Below are 13801 nucleotides of genomic sequence, written 5' to 3'. Positions count from 1 at the left end.
AACTGAAAGCTTTGTCCTAACTCAGCTGATGGTAAGCACAACTTAATCTGAACTCATTTGGAGGTGAATCTTAGACCAGAACCAGATGATCTAGTGTTTGTTGTTTTTGTTCTTTTTAAAATCCCACTTAGAGTGGACAATCCTGTGCTTTGCTGCACAAATTTGTATGTGTTTGATTATGAGATACTGCCCCAGATTCCAGTTGGAGTGTTACATAATATGAGGTACATGCATTACATTGCCTTCTAAAATCTGAAAAAATCTAGTTGCAAAGGTTGTGGATAAGGGATCAAAGACCTGTAATGCTGCCCTCATGCGGTTAATATGAAGATGAAATGAGTGAGTTAATATATGTAAAGCACGGCAAACTTTGCCCAGCATATGCTAAATGCTATCTAAGTTAATTACTGCTCCTGTCTTTATCACTGTTATTACATGGGAGGGTGTTTAGAAAAGTTGCTCAGAGACGGCCTCTCTGGGGATATGTCATTTAAGCAGACACCCAGGGGATGAGAATGACCCTCCTCTGGCTGTGGGAAGAGGAGGAGAAAGATCATTTCAGGAAGCGGGAACAGCAAGTGCCAAGACTGGCTCAAATGAAGAACAGAAAACAGGCCGGATACCTGCCGTGTGGTCAAAGAAGGGGAAAAGTGGTTCAAGGTCAGTGTGGTAGGCTAGAGTCAGAACATGCATGATATAAACAATGGCAAAGACTCTGGATTTCATTCAAAACGTAATGAGTGATCATTGTAGTTGATCCGATTCATGTTTATAAAGACTGCTCTGATGCTCTTGATGGATGAATTGTAGAGGAAGATGGGAGTCAAGGAGACCAGGTTTGAGTCCAGTGTGATGATAGTCCAGGTGAAACCTCATGGCGAAGTGGAGTAGGGGGTGGGAATAGACAAGGAGAAAAATGGACAGGTGCAAGAAAACATATAGAAATGGGAGGAAAATACTTAATAAAATGATAATAAATTAACAAGCTTTAGGTGTGCAAAGATGTGTGAAGAAGCTCTTTGAACTCCTTCTTTAACCATCTTGCCATAGAGAAAATGCTGAGGGAAATTTTTGCTTATTTATCCCCTATTAAAGGAAGTAAGGGAAGTAGGCAGTGGATTTATTAGATATGAGCATGACTGGTTGATTCAGTCAGTTGAGGGGATGAAAAACATTAGTTGAGCTGGAAAATTGTTGTAGAGACTCAGGCTAGATCATCCCACGGATGAACATAGGCGAAATGAAAACCAGTGTTCTGGAGGAAAATATTGATAGAAATTCCGAAACTTGAGAATGAGTCTATGGTTAAACCACCCCCTATGCAAGGCAAGCTCGCGTTAATAGGGTGGTTAGTAAAACTCTTCATTATGTCCCATATTCCCCCTTAAGGTCTTTTTTGCCCAGGGTCCAGGTGTTTCTCATACTAAACATAGATGCCCAACAATTACCCGTAAGAGTAGGTTCCCACATGTCCCAGTTGGTCTGAGAGAGTCTTTGTGCCTGTAGTCTTGGCATAAATTATTAAAGCTCCTCCCCTTTCATTCCCATGAGTATCCTGTTTGATCAATTGGGGATCACCCAGGCGGTACCCTACTATATTATCCCCTTTCCAAATCTGTGTAATGTAAACCCGATGTGTAGGGAAAATTCTCATCCCCAAGTCATCTTGGAGATGATTTCCAAAAATAGTCCGAGAGGAAAGTGGGCTTATAGATAGCAGTGCCAAAATATCAGGAGTTGGGTGACCATAAACAGATCAGTTAATATCGCTGAGCTGTGTCTCAGTCTGTAAAATGTTTCCCTGCTTAGCATATTAAGAGGCTCAGATGTGGTAAAGGACTCTTGTAACGTGTACCAGAGTGGGCTTAACAAGCAAACATTAATTGCACTAAAGGTTTTCTCACCAGATATAGTTGCATTTCAGACTTTGGCAGCATATTGATGGCTCTTCCATTGTAACATTCTAAGTAACAGGGAACAGGAAAATGCTGCTTCCCCCATCTGAAAAGCGATATAACAAAAGCTAAGATGCTGAAAGAGAAATATGTAAGTTTTTATGAACCTCAGTAATTGGCAACTACAGTCATGGGGTGGGGGCGGGGATGCTATTTAGACAGTTGGGAACAATAAACCTGAACTGTTGATTTTTCAAATGGAGCAAAAGAGAGGCAGCAAATGGGAGTTTTAAATTCTGGATCTTGGTGTATTTTAAACGGGTGATTTATTCTTTCTTATACTTTCAGGTGTTTCCAATGTGGACATTGAAGAGACAGTTTCCTATCCTTTTTAACATGATCCTAATTTCTGAACTCCTTGGGGCTAGATGGTTTCCTAAAACTCTGCCCTGTGATGTCACTCTGGATGCTCCAAATGCCCATGTGATTGTGGACTGCACAGACAAACATTTGACAGAAATTCCTGGAGGTATTCCTGCCAATGCCACCAACCTCACCCTCACCATTAACCACATAGCAGGCATCTCTCCAGCCTCCTTCCACCAGCTGGACCATCTGGTGGAGATCGATTTCAGGTGCAACTGCATACCTGTTCGACTGGGGCCAAAAGACAACGTGTGCACCAAAAGGCTACAGATTAAACCCAACAGCTTTAGCAAACTCACATATTTAAAATCTCTTTACCTGGATGGAAACCAGCTTCTAGAAATACCTCAGGATCTTCCTCCCAGCTTACAGCTGCTGAGCCTGGAGGCCAACAACATCTTCTTGATCATGAAGGAGAATCTAACAGAACTGGCCAACCTAGAAATACTCTACCTGGGTCAAAACTGTTACTATCGTAACCCTTGTAATGTTTCATTTACTATCGAAAAAGATGCTTTCCTAAATATGAGAAATTTAAAATTGCTCTCCCTAAAAGATAACAATATCTCAGCTGTCCCCACTGTTTTGCCATCTAGTTTGACAGAACTCTATCTTTACAATAACATCATTACAAAAATCCAAGAAGATGATTTTAACAACCTCAGTCAACTACAAGTTCTTGATCTGAGTGGAAATTGCCCTCGTTGTTATAATGTTCCATTTCCTTGCACACCCTGTGAAAATAATTCTCCCCTACAGATTGATCTAAATGCTTTTGATGCATTGACAGAATTGCAAGTCTTACGTCTACACAGTAACTCTCTTCAGCATGTGCCCCAAAGATGGTTTAAAAACATTAACAAACTTAAAGAACTAGATCTTTCCCAAAACTTCTTGGCCAAAGAAATTGGGGATGCCAAATTTTTACATCTTCTTCATAACCTTGTCAACTTGGATCTGTCTTTCAATTATGATCTTCAGGTCTACCATGCAGTTATAAATCTATCAGATGCATTTTCTTCACTGAAAAAATTGAAAGTTTTGCGAATCAAAGGCTATGTCTTTAAAGAGCTGAATAGTTTAAATCTCTTCCCATTACGTAATCTTCCCAATCTTGAAGTTCTTGATCTTGGCACTAACTTTATTAAAATTGCTGACCTCAGCATATTTAAACAATTTAAAACATTGAAATTCATTGATCTTTCAGTGAATAAAATATCACCTTCGGGAGATTCAACTGAAGGTGGTTTCTGCTCTAACATGAGAACTTCTGTAGAAGGCCATGGGCCCCAGGTCCTTGAAGCATTGCATTATTTCAGATATGATGAGTATGCAAGGAGTTGCCGGTCCAAGAGCAAAGAGCCTCCTTCTTTCTTACCTCTTAATGAAGATTGTTATATGTATGGGCAGACTTTGGACCTTAGTAGAAATAATATATTTTTTATCAAGTCTTCTGATTTCCAGCATCTTTCTTTCCTCAAATGCCTAAACTTATCAGGAAATAGCATTAGCCAGACGCTTAATGGAAGTGAATTTCAGCCTTTAGTGGAGTTGAAATATTTGGACTTCTCTAACAATCGGCTTGATTTACTCTACTCAACGGCATTTGAGGAGCTGCACAACCTGGAAGTCCTAGATATAAGTAGTAACAGCCATTATTTTCAATCAGAAGGAATTACTCACATGCTAAATTTTACCAAGAACCTCAAGGTTCTGAAGAAACTGATGATGAACTATAATGACATTGCTACCTCCACCAGCAGGACCATGGAGAGTGAATCTCTTCAAATCCTGGAGTTCAGAGGCAACCATTTGGATATTTTATGGAGAGATGGTGATAACAGATACTTAAAATTCTTTAAGAATCTGCTAAACTTAGAAGAGCTAGACATCTCTGAAAATTCTCTGAGTTTCTTACCTTTGGGAGTTTTTGATAGTATGCCTCCAAATCTAAAGACTCTCTCCTTGGCCAAAAATGGGCTCAAGTCTTTCAGTTGGAAAGGACTACAGAGTCTGAAGAATCTAGAAACTTTGGACCTCAGCTTCAACCAGCTGAAGACTGTCCCTGAGAGATTATCCAACTGTTCCCGCAGCCTCAAGAAACTCATACTTAAGAATAATCAAATCAGGTGCCTGACAAAGTATTTTCTCCAAGGTGCTTTCCAGTTGCGACATCTGGACCTCAGCTCAAATAAAATTCAGGTTATCCAAAAGACGAGTTTTCCAGAAAACGTCCTCAACAATCTGAACATTTTGTTTTTGCATCACAATCGATTTCTGTGCAACTGTGATGCTGTGTGGTTTGTCTGGTGGGTTAACCATACCGAGGTGACTATTCCTTACTTGGCCACAGATGTGACTTGCATGGGACCAGGAGCACACAAGGGCCAGAGTGTGGTCTCTCTGGATCTATATACCTGTGAGTTAGATTTGACTAACTTCATCCTGTTCTCACTTTCCATATCAGCAGTTCTCTCTCTGATGATGATCACAACAGCAAACCATCTCTATTTCTGGGATGTGTGGTATAGTTATCATTTCTGTAAAGCCAAAATAAAAGGGTATCGACGTCTGATATCACCCAATTCTTGCTATGATGCTTTCATTGTATACGACACTAAAGACCCAGCAGTGACAGAGTGGGTTTTGGACGAGCTGGTGGCCAAATTGGAAGACCCGAGAGAGAAGTGTTTTAATTTATGTCTTGAGGAAAGAGACTGGTTACCAGGGCAGCCTGTTCTGGAAAATCTTTCCCAGAGCATACAGCTTAGCAAAAAGACAGTGTTTGTGATGACAGACAAGTACGCAAAGACTGAGAATTTTAAGATAGCATTTTACTTATCCCATCAGAGGCTCATGGATGAAAAAGTGGATGTAATCATCTTGATATTCCTTGAGAAGCCCCTTCAGAAGTCCAAGTTTCTCCAACTCCGGAAGAGGCTCTGTGGCAGTTCTGTCCTTGAGTGGCCAACAAACCCACAGGCTCACCCGTACTTCTGGCAGTGTCTGAAAAATGCCCTGGCCACAGACAATCACGTGACCTACAGTCAGGTGTTCAAAGAGACAGCCTAGCCCGTCTTTGCCGAATGTGACTGCTACCAAGGAGAAGCTCAGCTGCCTTGATCAGCTCACCCATGTCTTGCCAGAAGAGTGTTTTAAGATTCTCCAAGCCCTGGGATTGCCCATATTGGAGAGGAGTCACCAATACATGACAAAGGAAGCGGAAAAATGGGATTTATATAAGCATCAAGTCATCTTTCTCAGCTCTCTCTGTCTCCATTTGCACTTGAGTCTTTGTCTTCTGCCCTTGCATAAAATACTGTTGGAAGAAGGGTGGCAAGTAGAGGATGTGGGACTTTGATTCTCCTGTAATTGTGATTATTACATATACACATAGTCACCAAGAACTGCACTTCTACCATTAAGAGGTACTGGTATGTATAGAAATAGGGTTAAAAAAAAGGCTCAGAGTCTGCTTATATGGCATTAAAATGTACCAGTTAATTAGTGGTAAAAATAAAGACACAGTTAACTCCTCAGCCAATTGACTCAACCATCTAGTGCCCCGTTCTGTGCAGACCAAGTGCTGGCCCCCAGCAGGTGGTACAGCTCAAGCGCTCCTTGCTCTTTCTCTCCTGGGCCTGTTACTGGGTTTTTTGGGGAAACAGAAACATCTTTGTCATCGATAGACATAGTCTGCTTACAAGTGGGAGAAGAATAAAGTCATGCTCTTTACTTTTGATGATAATTTACCTGCTTAAATATGGCTCTGGACTAAATGTTGAAATCCTAATCCCCCAGTGTGATGGTGTTGGGAGGTGGGAGGTGGGGTTTTTAAGAAGTGGTTAGGTCATGAGACTGGAGCCCTCGTGATGGGATTACTGCCTTAGGAGAAGCAGTCAGGGGACTAACTTGCTGTGTTCCCACCATGTGAGGGTATGGAGAGAGGCTGGCAGTCTATAACACACAGGAGGACCCTCAGCAGAACTAGATCATGTTGACACTCTGATCTCCTTCAGACTGGCTTCCATGCTTCAGACTTGTGAGAAATAAATGTTTGTTCTTTAAGTCATGCAGTTTGTGATGTTTTGTTACAGCAGCTGAGCTAAGACAGATTTTTTTATCTGCATGGCAAAGTACTGTTTCCAAAGAAAAGTTGCCTCATCCAATGATCTTTCAAACTGCTTTATTAACTAATACTGTATACTTGTAATTATCTGAAAACTTGATCCATCAATGTCAGACAGCTTTGATGATAAACTCTAAAGGAGAACCCAAGAGCATATATTTATTTAGAGTTAGCAAGCAGGGATGACAGTCACATGGATTCCTTTAAATTTGGAGGCTGGGGGAGGAACAGAGGTTTACCACCATTAACACTGAGAAAGCTTCAGTCTTGAGCTTTGGCTTCAGTACTCAAAAAAAAAAAAAAAAAAAACACACCAGAAAGGACCAAGATGTTCTGAAGACACACATACTTTCTAAGTGTCTATAAATTTGCATGAGTCCAAAGTCTGAAATGTGACCTGTTTGTTTTTATTTCATGAAAGAAGTTATCTACAGAGGTGTCTGCGCCCTTTGAAAGATAGCTTCAAATCCCAGACTTCAAATTATCTGGGAGATAACTGTGTTTTCTTCATCTATGGAAAAGCCAAAGGTTTTACTCTGAGGATGGCTATATGTATTATTTCCAAAGGACATGTAATCAATAAGGGTCACAAACTCCCAAATTAATCTCTGGAATCAACAGACCCAGCGGTCTGATAGCCTCGGTAAGCTTGATTGTACTTCATAGGCGCCTACGTGAAAACACAGATAACGCCATAAAAACTGGCTGTTGGCATCATCAGTTTCTTCTATTAAAACACATAACTATACAAGGTTTAAGTTATTTTGGTGATGTATCAACCATGAAGCACTTGAAGACAAACATCTTCTGAAATGAACCAAGAGGAAGGGAAACTGACAACACAACTCAGAAACTGCAGTGTATTTCAACATGAGGCTGTGCACAGTGGTTTGTTGTAGGAAATGACCCAAAGCACAGTAACAGGTGGTTTTCATTCTAGTTCCTTTGTATCTTGACAAGTCACTCTGTTAATCTCCTGAGGGTCCTCTGTGGAGTCCTGTACCATTAGAGCCATTCATAGATGGCTCGGCTCGAAAGCCACCAACTCAGGCCACCAGGAGAACATGACTGCTAGGTCCCCTGCCAAGCTCTGAGTATGGAAGAGACTCCAGATTGTCCATGGATCCCATGCTACCATGAAGGGGTTCCCAACCACTTCCAGCCCTGAACCTGTCCTTCCTCCTCGGATAGAGACTGTACCTTAGCATGACTTGGGCGTTTGTAGGATCCAAGCCAAGAGAGGCATTGGGCAGGTAAGTGTTATGGCTGCGAAAAAGGCGAAACACACAGCTGCAGTCCGTAGAGCAGAGAAAGGCTGAGTATTACTGCAACCCCATGGCTGAGTCAGGGTCTCTTAAGGTCTCTTGGCCCATCCTCACGTCTGCTCCCAGCTCTGCCCAGTCTTAGGTCCAGCTGATCTCTTACATGTAGTCAGGGAGTACAGAGTACATGAGAGGGGCTGCAGTGATGTAACAGTCTGGGTGTCGTCTTGTCTTGTTCCTGCGGAAGCTGACGGGGACAGCAAGGATGCACTCGCCTCTTTTTCAGGAGGCTGTCGCTGCCCTCACCCCCAATAAAACACGCTTTTTGTTGACCTCTCATGGTCCTCACCAAGAGGATCCAGCTTGCATCTCCTGTAAGGTATTTATGGCCCCGTTTTACAATGGGGGGTGGGGACACCTCTTCTGCACACACTCAAGTGAGCAGAGAACCCTGGCTAGGGGGCAGATTGACCAACTGGGCCGTGGGATGCTGGACCTCAGGAGAAGTTGGTAGTGGGACACGAGTCCCCTCTCCTGGAAGTCTGAACCCTTGAGCCTAAGAAGCACTGGGAATTCCTTGTCTCTCCAGAAATACAAATATCAGTGTGGGAGGAAAACGACCACAGAATGTGATCGAGGGTGACTCCAAAGGAGATGTTCTCTGGAGAACACGAGGCCTGAAAATGAATCCATGTCACTGAGTTAATGTAACGAAGGCAAACATGAGATGCGCCAGCTGACCAACATAGTGGGGGGGAGGGCTACAAAGAGCGAAAAAGCCCCAAACTCGTGAGGAGCTTGTGTGGTGGAAGGCCTGGTGACACGGGGGCCATCCACGCTGGTGACGGGGAGATGGCAGCAGGGCACTTGCACCCTGTTTGAGGGTTTTATATCTTCTTTTGTCTCCCTCTCCCTCTCAGCTCCCTTTTCGGCTTTAGGGCCCACAGCCAATCCCGTGTCCTGCACAAGAATGAAGAGAAAGAGCCGCCATTGCAGGTGGATTCTTCTGTTGGGAAGCACTGGTTTGGTGTGTTTAACATCCTGGTTTAACACTGGTCTCTTTCCCACACTCGCAGAGTCAATCCCCACCTGCTTCAGTGAGCCTGAGCTTCTGAACTGGCATGGTGGAACTTTCCCTGGCCAACATGGGCCAGACTCTCCGTCACATTCAAATTCATATTCTTTCAACTTATCTCAATTTTCAAGCATGTGGGCTAAGAAACTGGATGAGATCCGGTGCTCTGCCTTCAAGATTACCCTGCTCTTGGGTTGTAAGTATTGACAGTTTCTAACATGTTTGCCATGACACTTCAGTGGTTGTAGTTCTTTGTATAAACATCCCATCTCCCTCTTGGTAATTTACATTAACAGTTTTGGAAGAGCCCAGACTAATTGACTGAGGAGGTTTGAGTGCCAGTGTCTCACAAACACCCTCCAGAAACAGTCTGTTAGTTTCTGGAGGGTAAGAGGAAGTCCCTGTGGCCTTATGGCAATTTTCATACATCCCTAGAGCCCACCAGTGGTCACAGTGAGATGGGCAGATGCTTCTAACACAAGAAAACGGTTCTCAGAATCCTGGCTGGTGATGCCCCTGAAGCAAAGGCCAGAGACAGACAACTAGGACACCGTCTTTGTCTTGTATGATACACATGACCGCTTCACTCGTCACTGGCCAAGGAGATGCAGCGGGTCAGACATCCCAGAGGCTTTTACAATAGTGAATTGCATGAGCCATAGAACTTGGAAGGAACATCTCCATGAACCCATATCCGAGGCCCTTTGTCCAGGGGGACTGTGCTGCTTAAAAAACTGGCAGGGAATGGAAAGAGTGTGGACTCTTTTGGCAGTTAGAACCAGCCTGCTGTCCTGAAGTCACCTTGAAACAGTGGATAATACTCCTGGGCCAGGTCCAAGCGGTGGCCCACCAAGCAGGACCTTGTAATCAGGTGGTATGCAGTAAGTGGGCCTCCCTGGTGGTTCAGTGGCTCAGTCTCATAAAGAGTCCACCTCCCAAGCAGGAGACATGGGTTCAATCCCTGATCCCGGAAGATCCCCTGGAGAAGGAAATGGCAACCCACTGGAGTATACTTGCCCGGGAAATCCTATGGACAGAGGAGCCTGGTGGGCTACAGTCCCTGGGGTCGCAAAAGAGTTAGACATGACTTAGCAACTAAACAACAAGAAATGCATTAAATAACAATCTTTTATAGGGCTCATCTCTCTCCCCTGGGTCCTCATTTCCCACCATTTAGTTGCCCTTCGATGAAAGTGGAATGGGAAGAATGAACTGTAAAATCATCACCAATTTGCTCTTCCTCTTGAGGGCAGGCCCCCAAGGGAGTGACAGGTGAGGAGAGAGCAAGAAGGATCTTGGGAAGAAGGGCATAAGATGAAGTCACTGGTACCTGGACAGCGTTATCTAGTGGGGTCTGGAGAGGGAAGTGGAGGGGAAGGAGTCACATTTATAAAGCAGCCAAGTTCAGCGCCTAATTTATTCCATTAAATCTTCACAGTGGCTCTATGAAGGTGGTATTAGGGGCTCCATCTTAAAGAGGATGGATTAACTCAGAGATGAACGTGCAATCAGATGTGTTAAGTCAACCGCCAAGATCCATGAAGCTGGAAATGGCCCTACCCCAAACTGACCCAGCTCTGTCCACTCAGACCAGTTGGTTCTCCCAATTTTACAGGGGCTCAGAATCACCCAAGGAGCTTAGATATCATGTGGATTGCAGTCCTTCATGCCAGAGATCCTGGTCTCTGGTACCCAGGACATTTTGGAAACTCCCTAAGTGCTTCTGAAGCAGCTGGTTTGTGGAGCCCATGCGGGAAGCACCACATCTTCCTTTGGGATACCAGGGAGAGTCAACATGGGGATCCTTTCAGCAAGGAAAGCTCGAGCCCCCAGATATGCTCGATTTCTCTTTCTCCTGCATCCAGACCTCGGCGCTCTTAACCCACTGCCCTTCAACTCAAATTGCTTCCCTCTTGGCGCTTGTTTTCAGGAGGGACATAGTCTAACCATATAGGATTGGCAGTTCTGTTCAGGGCTAACATGTGAAGACGGTTTGGGCAGGCACACCGAACAGATTTGAGTAGTGACAGAGACAGGTGGCGAAGTGATTTGAAGTCCTGTGGATCCTGACCAGTAGAGTTGCTGCTTGTGTTCAGGGTTTCAAGAATGTCTTAACTGCCATTTTCCTAGTGTCTGACTGAGTTAGATGCTGACTGTGGTTGTACATATGCGGTGCAGAGCGCCACCTAGTGAAACTTCATGTGTGTTGCTGGTCTGCTACTGAGACCCTTGGCTGGGTCCCAAAGTGGGGTGTGGACAGAGAATATAATAGATATAATCATCTTTTAGAAAGTGTGTCTGTGGCTATTTTATCATATCCCCAGTGTGTTAACACAGAAATATGTAGGGTTGTATGTTCAATGTTGTTTATTGATGAGAGGGCAATTTGAAAATATTGAGGACCATAGACAATTAACTCTTTGTTTCAACCACTTATTTCCATTGCTTGGCTTGCTGTCTCAAGATGGGGCTGGCCATGCATTGCCATTTGCATGTGCGGGTGTAGAAGAAAAACCTGAGTTAACCAGGTGAGCGGCTTTCTTTTCCCTTTGACACATCTCCTCTTTCCATATAACATGGCCGCCATGTTGAACTGTGGTTTATGTAGTAGTGACACCCTTTAGTCGCTCTCTTGACTCCAATCTCACTCACTAAGCACTCTCTCTCTCTCTGTCTCCTGTTTCTGACTAATCTACCTGTTCTCCCCCACCACCTCCTCATCACCCCCCTCAGCCCGTGTATGGCATCTTTAAAGCCTGCTGTAATTTAATCGTTTGAGGATTAGCGGTCTTTCCCATCCTACTTAACTGTGAGTTGATGAAAACTGTCTCTGGGTGGGCACGATGCTTGGGGGTTTCATGATCACTTCCCACAGGCAGCATTAAACAAGTCAAAGATGATGGCATGCTCACTTGCTCTTCTATTTATAGAACATTCCTCATGTTCACTAATTCATTCCTCATATTCACTAAGATTTTTAGTCTTTTGCTCTTAGTGTACAGTATCTGGAAATATCCTTCTTTTGGCCTTTTCTGCTGTGTAAAGTTTATGTATTTCACGTATTATGTTCATATAATTAAATTTTTTTATTCAAAGGGTGATATTTCATTTGTTAGCACTTTCATGCGTTACATAGTCTCACTCACAGTTTGGTCTCCTCTTGCTTTCTTTGAATTGAAGTCCATCAGACTTTCCAGAAATGTCTCAGATATCCAGAGCTCATTTCTTCAGGCCTTTTTCATAAGTATTAGTTTTCATTTTCCATAATCTTCATATCATGAGAATGCTGACCACTTCCTGCTCAAAACTTATCAGAGGAAAGTCCCTTTTCGTTGATCCAATTTCCCATATGTCACCAGTTCTGCTTTTTCCTATGATCCTACAAGATGAAGAAAACCCACAAGTCTGAAGGAGCTCCGTGTTCATCTGCATAGGAGCCTGTGTGCTTCTTTACTGTCAAAAATCAGGATGCAGCTTTTCCCGTTCTTCCCCTCCCCCACCATCTCCTGATATTGTCACTGACTCTGGATATAATGGGTTTTTTCCATTGTCACATGTGAGTTTACAATTTTCCTGATATCGCCTGTTTTCCAAAAACTTCTTTTAAAAAGCCCTGTGGAGAGAGACCGTATCAAGGTTTACATACAAAAGTATAAAGTACTCTCTTCTGAGAATGTGATGGGCAGGGTTGATCTCTCCCTACGAGGTGCTAGATACCAAACCTGCATCAAGTCCCACCTTGGTAAGGTTCACTTGGACATTTAGGATTCCATTTAGAATGTGATGTTTGCAGAATTGTTGGGGTCTGGGGGAGCCGAATTCCTTACACTTCTCTCCTGCTGAGCTGTACATTCTGGTGTCAGGTGGGGTTAAGACCCAGCATTTGCTAAATTTGATGCCCATGGCATAGACTTGTCATCTGGGGTTGTCTCTCCAACCCCCCAACTCCATGGAGTTGGCCCACCCAGCTACAGGCAGAAAAGAAGAAACTTCAATCCAGAGTGAAGGTGCCCTGTTATACAGGGCTTACCTCAGGGTGGTAGAAGCAAGGGTGGGGGGGTGTGCCCTACTATTGGCAGGCTGTCCTGAGAGAACAAGAGCCAGGGGACCGAGACAGACAGGAGCAGTTACCATTTTCCAACCATCATCAATCAGCCCATAGCAGACCACACGCCCCACTTCAGGACTTGATGTCACTGAGTAAGGAGAAGATCTTGTTGGTTGTCTATTTTATATATAGTGGTGCTATACATCTGGAACTGTAGCGCTCCCAAGAATAGCAAGGAGAGATAAGAAAGCCTTCCTCAGTGATCAATGCAAAGAAAGAGAATGAAAAAGACTAGAGTTCTCTTCAAGAAAATGAGAGGTACCAGGGAACATTTCATGCAAAGATGGGCTCAATAAAGGACAGAAATGGTATGGACCTAACAGAAGCAGAAGATATTAAGAAGAGGTGGCAAGAATACACGGAAGAACTGTACAAAAAAGATCTTCATGACCCAGATAATCACGATGGTGTGATCACTCACCTAGAGCCAGACATCCTGGAATGTGAAGTCAAGTGGGCCTCAAGAAGCATCACTACGAACAAAGCTAGTGGACCTGATGGAGTTTCAGTGGAGCTATTTCAAATCCTAAAAGATGATGCTGTGAAAGTGCTGCACTCAATTTGCCAGCAAATTTGGACAACTCAGCAGTGGCCACAGGACTGGAAAAGATTGGTTTTCATTCTAATCCCTAAGAAGGGCAATGCCAAGGAATGTTCCAACTACCACGCAACTGCACTCATCTCACACGCTAGCAAAGTAATGGTCAAAATTCTCTAAGCTGGACTTCAACAGTACATGAACCGTGAACTTCCAGATGTTCAAGCTGGATTTAGAAAAGGCAGAGGAACCAGAGATCAAATTGCTAGCATCCGTTGGGTCATGGAAAAAGCAAGAGAATTCCAGAAAAACATGTACTTCTGCTTTATTGATTATGCCAAAGCCTTTGACTGTATGGATCACAACAA

The 13801-nt window shown here is 43.6% G+C and overlaps 1 protein-coding gene across 1 annotated transcript; it reads left to right on the top strand.

The window, feature by feature from the left end:
• Positions 1 to 2222: 2222 nt before the first annotated feature.
• Positions 2223 to 5757, top strand: TLR7 (toll like receptor 7). Its single transcript, XM_068962657.1, has one exon. The coding sequence runs from the start codon at positions 2253 to 2255 to the stop codon at positions 5391 to 5393; it is 3141 nt and encodes a 1046-aa protein (XP_068818758.1). The 5' UTR covers positions 2223 to 2252; the 3' UTR covers positions 5394 to 5757.
• The last annotated feature ends 8044 nt before the right edge of the window (positions 5758 to 13801 follow it).

The sequence above is a fragment of the Capricornis sumatraensis genome, chromosome X (genome assembly GCF_032405125.1).
Source record: "Capricornis sumatraensis isolate serow.1 chromosome X, serow.2, whole genome shotgun sequence".
In the NCBI taxonomy this organism is placed as follows: Eukaryota; Metazoa; Chordata; class Mammalia; order Artiodactyla; family Bovidae; genus Capricornis; species Capricornis sumatraensis.
The sequence above is the reverse complement of the archived record's forward strand: the minus strand, read 5'-3'. Positions and strand labels throughout refer to the sequence as shown.

Coding starts and splice junctions, on each gene's coding strand:
- TLR7 (XM_068962657.1), top strand. CDS start 2,253: ATGTGGACATTGAAGAGACAGTTTCCTATCCTTTTTAACATGATCCTA.